Source organism: Bison bison, unplaced genomic scaffold (genome assembly GCF_000754665.1).
Source record: "Bison bison bison isolate TAMUID 2011002044 unplaced genomic scaffold, Bison_UMD1.0 scf7180017864508, whole genome shotgun sequence".
Taxonomy (NCBI): Eukaryota; Metazoa; Chordata; class Mammalia; order Artiodactyla; family Bovidae; genus Bison; species Bison bison.
The window spans coordinates 10849518-10855811 of NW_011495064.1; the positions used below are offsets into that span (position 1 = coordinate 10849518).

Genomic DNA, 6294 nt, shown 5'->3' on the forward strand with positions numbered 1-6294 from the left:
GCCGAGCGCGGCAGGCGGCTGGCCCGCCACAGCCCCGCTGGCCATGAGCTCGGGATCCGAGCCCCGGACATCCCTAACATCCTTCAGCATCGCAGATATCCTAGGCTCGTGCATGATTCCCCGAAGGCCCTCTGTGTCGCGGCCTCCAGAGTCGAACCAGGGTCCCACGTCGCCGCTGTGCGCGCTGGAGGAGCTGACTAGTAAAACTTTCCGCGGACTTGACGGGCACACACCGCAGCCCTCTGAAGGTATAATTCTGGCGAGGTCGCACACTGTGACTTGGCCTTCTCCCCATTCCTCTCTTCCAGGTTCCTGGTCTCGAACCCTCGTTCACCCTGGCCGCTACCCTAACCTGCACCCTGCCCGCGGCCCATGTGCCGGGGTTTGCCTCTTCCTCTCCTCCCCTCCCCGCCGTTAGTTCTCAGGCTCCGCTGCCGCTCCTGGAGGCCGTCAGCCCCGGGGGAAAGGACCAGACTGTCGAGAACTGAGCGACCCTTGGGTCCGTTCGCTGTAGGCGGAGCAATCGCGACAGAGAAAGGCCGGAGAGGAGACAAAAGGCTGTAAATAAGTGAGCTAGGGTTAGGACCGCAAAGAAAATGCTGGGAGGTGAGGCTCGGGCCTCGCCGGGTGACCAAGCTCCGCTCCAAGCTGCTCTCTTCTCGAGAGGGCTGAAGGAGCAGAGGGGCCCTAGAGCCGCAAGGGCCGCGGGACTCTGGACTCTGCTTTTCCTCGCCCTTTGTACCCCACTCTCCCCCTTTTGGGCCCGAAGAGAGTGTGCTTGTGTCATCCAAAACGAATAAGCCCAGAATGCCCGACACCCACGAGTTTAAAACAGGGCATGATCAGGGTTCTGTTACAGAACCCTGGCTGGCTAGGGTTCTGCCAGCTGGCTGCCCCTACTCTGACCATGGTCGGCCCCCCCCCCTGGTGCCGGCCTGATCTGCAAGTCCGCTCCAGCAGGGGCTCCGGAAGGCCTCAGAGTCCCCGCCCTGTACTCCAGACGGTGCGCCCGTTCTCCTCTGGCTTGTCCCGCCTTCCTCCCAGTCCCCCGACCCCGCGAGATGCCCTTATCCTTCTGCCTCCCAAGGGTACCCTGAGGCCGGCTCCACTTTGCGCCCCACCCCCCGGGCTGAAACACCACCGTCGCCCCTCGAAAAGTTCGGGAAGGGTCCGCGGCTCTGGCTCGGGTTCGCCTTCTGGCTCCGCACCAAACCTCCCCCCTCTCTGACTTGACCCCACGCCCGCTTCTCCTCGAGGACCGAAGTCTGACTCCCCCAGGCTAGGATCCTGGCTGACCCCCACCCTGTCCCCGCAGGCCGCGCGGCCCCAGGCGCGCTGGGCTCTGGCCAGGCTGGCCGCAGACGACGGAAGTCACGCACGGCGTTCACCGCGCAGCAGGTGCTGGAGCTGGAGCGGCGCTTCGTCTTTCAGAAGTACCTGGCGCCGTCCGAGCGCGACGGGCTGGCGTCTCGGCTCGGCTTGGCCAACGCGCAGGTCGTCACGTGGTTCCAGAACCGGCGCGCCAAGCTCAAGCGCGACGTGGAGGAGATGCGCGCCGACCTGGCCTCGCTGCGCTCGCTGTCCCCAGAAGCCCAGTGCCGCCTCGCGCTGCCGGACGGCGCCCCTGGCCTCGGCCCTGGCCCCGCCCGGCCTGACTCTGAGCTCCACCTTTCTGACGAGGAGATACAGGTGGACGATTGAAGGCAAAGCTGCCTCGAGGGCTCTGCGGCGCTGACCTCCGCGCCCCCGCTCCCTGTCCGGGTTCCGGGGTAGGAGGGAGGGTGTCGATCCGCGCCCCTTCCGGCTCACAGTCCAGACGCCCACCTTCCCCGATTGCTGAGAATAAAGTCCAGACTTTGCTGCTGCTGCTGCTGCTGCTGCTGCTGCTGCTAAGTCGCTTCAGTCGTGTCCGACTTTGCGACCCCATAGACGGCAGCCCACCAGGCTCCCCCGTCCTTAGGATTCTTCAGGCAAGAACACTGGAGTGGGTTGCCATTTCCTTCTTCAATGCATGAAAGTGAAAAGTGAAAGTGAAGACGCTCAGTCGTATCCGACTCTTAGTGACCCCATGGACTGCAGCCTACCAGGCTCCTCCGTCCATGGGATTTTCCAGGCAAGAGTACTGGAGTGGGGTGCCATTGCCTTCTCGCAGCACTCCTCAATCCTGGCGCCCAGAGCAAAACCTCCTGATTATTGCGAAGATTCCATGCTTTGCACTGTGCCGAGCGCTGTAAATCCGATGTTTCCTTTAACTCTCATAGCAACCCTATAAGGTAGGTGATACGGTTATGTCCGTTTTACAAAAGAAGAACCCCTAAATCAGGATGTAGACCCAGGCATCCAGCCAGCCTTCAGATCTGGTGCTTGTCAGCTTTCTGCTCCAGGGACGCTGGGTGAGGGGAAGGGCACTGGACTCTGATAGCTGCCAACCCCTCCTTTAGCCCCCGCCTTGGGGCTTCCCTGGTAGCTCAGCTGGTAAAGAACCCGCCTGCAATGCAGGAGACACAGGTTCGATTCCTGGGTCGGGAAGATCCGCTGGCGAAGGGATAGGCTACCAACTCCAGTATTCTTGGGCTTCCCTGGTGGCTCAACTGGTAAAGAATCCACCTGCAATGCGAGAGACCCCGATTTTATTCCTGGGTTGGGAAGATTCCCCAAGGAAGGGAAAAGCTATCCCTACTCCAGTATTCTGGCCTGGAGAATTCCATGGACTGTATAGTTCATGAGGTCTCAAAGAGCTGGACACAACTAAGCGACTTTCACGTCACTTCTCTTCAGAGGTCGCCTTAGTTCCAGAACGCCACTCGGGGTTTGATCCGCCGCCGCCTGGCAGACCTTGCACCTAACAGACTGGTGCCAGAGTGACAGCGTCCCACCTGCCTCTCCTCCTTCCCCACCCTGAGGCCATTTGTTAATAGGGTCCCGACTTTTGTCTTTTTCCCCAGGAGAGTCCTACACTGAGACCCAGGCAAAGTGATAAGCGCTGGGAGAGGTGACGTACCCCTGCTTCTGGGACCTCCACCCCACCTTGCGCTGGTGGGAAAATGTCCCCACCAGGATGGTGGTGGTGGCCCCGGGACGGTGGGGAGGACTGATCCTACACTCTGAGGCAGAGCTTGGGGTAGCTGCTTGCCGGGTAGAGAGCCCAGCCCACCTCCTCCAGCAGGCTTTCCTGAGATAATTTCTAAGGCTGCTGATTAATCATCCTCCCACATGTGATGGGGAGGGAGTGCAGGTCTTCCCTGAGCTGGCCATCCTGGTTCTTGGTTAGGTGCCTTCCTGCTTCCCCATCATTGACTGGAACAGATAATGACTACTAACTAGTATAGAGCTAAGAACCTGTCATCTATCATGTACAAAAAGTATTCTTTGCACCTGTGTTGCCTCTTCAGTACACATATACAACACACACATACCTCCCCTGGTTCCTGTTCAGGATCCCTTCTGTATTCCCTTCATGCTCTTCTAAAGTCTGCCTTTCTGGAAACTTTAAATTGGAATGACCAACTCATTCGTGTTTGCCTAGGACTTTCCCAGTTTTAGCACAGAAAGTTCCACACCTTTGGAAATCCCTGTCTCAGGAAAACCACGATGTTCGGTCATTCTGCTTTGTTTAAGGCACTGGGTCAGAACCCTACCAGTTAGCAGTGTGAGTGTGGGATAAAGTGGAGGCAAGGTGTCAGGAGTCCTATGGCTCTTGGGGAAGATTCAAGCCTAGGACAGTCTAAGAGGCACTGGGGAGGGGACATTGCTTTTGAGAGGCTAGAACCCTCCTCTACTTAAGGCTTCCTAAATAGAATTTAGAAGCCCAGGGCTGCCACCTCTTATAATCAAGCCTTGAATAAACAAAACTCAAACCTGTAACACCAAAATAGCCTCTTGGATGGGTGTCTCCTCTCCTAGGTCCTAGAGCTGCTGCTGCTGCTGCTGCTGCTGAGTCACTTCAATCATGTCTGACTCTGTGTGATCCTATGGGCTGTAGCGCACCAGGCTCCTCTGTCCATGGGATTCTCTAGGCAAGGGTACTCGAGTAGGTTGCCATGCCCTCCTCCAGGGGATCTTCCCAACCCAGGGATCAAATGTCTCCCGCATTTCAGGCAGATTCTTTACCTCGGAACCACCAGGGAAGCCCAGGTCCAAGAACAGACCTCAAATATCAGGATGCCTCAGAATCACCTGGAGGGCTTACTGAAACATAAACTGTTGCGCCCTACTCTTAGTTTCTGATTCAGAAGGCCTAGGGTGGGCCTGAGAATTTGCATTTGTGAAAAGTTGCCAGGCAACACTGATGCTACTGGCACAGGGGACGTGCTTTGCGAACCTCAGTCCCACAAACTCCGGCACTTTGTGAGATAAGTGGCAGTTCAGTTACAGCCCTCTCTTTCTGGCGTCGGAATCATGAATGTGTAGGACAATTTCAGATAAAAATCAGTTTATTGAACACTCACTATGTTCCAGACTTTTGGTAGGTATTTTCTCACACTTTCTCTTTCAGCCCTCATAGCAGCCCTGTGAGGTAGGGATTGCCCACATTGTACAGAAGAGGAAACTGACGCACAAGTGTTAAGAAATCTGCCCAAGGCGACACAACTTGTAATGACAGCCTGCATTCCGCCATACAGTATTTAAGAGGCCTGCAACTGTAAACAAAAGAATCTGGGAAGGCCTTAAACAAAGGAGGTGTCTCAGAGCCGCCTATCTCTAGGTACAAATGGTGTTGAGTAAGACCCATAGGGCAGCAAGAGTCATTTATCCTGATAAACCGTTCTCCAAAGAAAAGCATTCTGGGAGGCCTGCAGATCCACATTTTAATGAACTGAGAGTCCCAAGCAGAGCCAGGGAGGAACCAGCCAGGAGGAGCTGTCAAGATCTTAGAGGAAAAACTAGAAGGAGGTCGTGTTTCTTATAGAGAAATTAGAGAATTTTAGTTTTTTTTAGGGGCAGTGATCCTGGGTAGAAAAACGAAGTAAATTCACATGGGGGAAATGCTGGTTACAATGCCCAGCGCTGGAGTGGAGAAAGAGTAAAACCAAAGGAGCAGAAGCCTGTGTATCTGCTGAGGCTCCATCAGCATGAGAGCCAGCAGGTGGGGTATATGGAGATATATGGATTCTGCCAGCTCCAGGAAGGGGCTGGTAAGGGGCTTCCCAAATGCATACCCTTGGTGAATCTTCTAGCAGTGGAAGGAGGTGAGCATCAGAACCACTGGACAAAGGAGAGGTCAGAATATGCGTAGAAGTGTGGACAGGAAGCAAGGTATGAGAACTGAGGCTGGAGAGGACAGGGTAAGAACTGGGATTAGGAAGAAGTGGGCTTCCATCAAGCTGCAGATCAAGACTTAGGCCTTATTCATCACTGTGACCCCATTCCTGAGCACAGAGCTCTGGCTGGTGAGTTCCCCAAGACCAAGAGCAAGCTTCAGATGCCCCTACAGACAGGTCTGTTATAGTCTGAGAATCTGAATTTTTGTATAGATCTCTTCTTGAGCCTTGGGGGATTTTATTTTTCCTTACTGCTCCCAGAAGCCATCTGCTTAAGAACCAAAGAAAGGCTATTTCAGTGGATGCAGAGAAAGGAGCCCTGCATCCACTCTGTGTCAAGAGGTATGACTATCTCTGTGTCAAGAGGTATGACTGCCAGCCTGTTCCCATCCATGGTTTTAGAGTACAGGTCTCACAACATGCAATGAACTGCTCCTACACCGTGTCCTTTATCCCCGTGGGATGCACACACGGCCCTGCCTTATCAGGGACAGGTTCTCCTTCATCTGGTGTGAGGTAGATGCTGGGGCCCAAATTCCAGGATGCCCCAGCCCTCTGAGGAGTCCTGGAGGTGGAGAGGACCGGGTCTTCTGCTCTGAGTCTGGGGGAAGGACCAGACTGGCTCAGGTTGGGGATGATGCAAGGGTGGAGATAGAAGGCCAGAGGCCCTTGGGGCAGTACTTCCAGGGCAACTGCAAGAGAAGAGGCTTAAAGGCCCCAGCTCAACATGGAAAAATGGATGGAGAAATTCAGTTGACGGAGGCAGCCCAGAGATTCCTCTTCGCTGGTACTGCTGAGGAAGGAGAGAGGGGCCACTGGACACCTTCCAGCAGGGCTGCCCATGCCCCCCTTATCCTATGCATCCTGTACCCCTTACCTGTCTGAGGCAGAAAGCAGCACCACTTGTGATTGCAATCTCGGCCAGTTCTCTCTGTTGCCCTCTCAGCATAAGAGCGGGCCTGATCCCCTTACCAGGGTGACTTGCAGGAGGCAGGAATGTTAGCTCCCAGACTGCGTCAGGCTGGGACCCGCC

General features: G+C 55.4%; 2 protein-coding genes across 2 annotated transcripts in view; one reads left to right on the top strand and one right to left on the bottom strand.

Moving 5' to 3' along the window:
- Positions 1 to 8: 8 nt before the first annotated feature.
- LBX2 (ladybird homeobox 2) lies at positions 9 to 1857 on the top strand. Its single transcript, XM_010829716.1, has 2 exons — positions 9 to 248; positions 1316 to 1857. Exons 1-2 carry the CDS (start codon positions 44 to 46, stop codon positions 1699 to 1701), a joined length of 591 nt encoding a protein of 196 aa, XP_010828018.1. The 5' UTR covers positions 9 to 43; the 3' UTR covers positions 1702 to 1857.
- Positions 1858 to 4132: 2275 nt separating this feature from the next.
- The window catches only part of TTC31 (tetratricopeptide repeat domain 31), a 9720-nt gene continuing 7558 nt past the window's right edge, over positions 4133 to 6294 (bottom strand). Inside the window, 2 exon segments of the mRNA XM_010829870.1 lie at positions 4133 to 6054; positions 6139 to 6292. Of these exon segments, the coding sequence (XP_010828172.1) occupies positions 5764 to 6054; positions 6139 to 6292 (445 nt within the window). The 3' untranslated portion in view covers positions 4133 to 5763.

Coding starts and splice junctions, on each gene's coding strand:
- LBX2 (XM_010829716.1), top strand. CDS start 44: ATGAGCTCGGGATCCGAGCCCCGGACATCCCTAACATCCTTCAGCATC. Junction 249..1,315: donor CACACCGCAGCCCTCTGAAG/GTATAATTCTGG, acceptor CTGTCCCCGCAG/GCCGCGCGGCCCCAGGCGCG.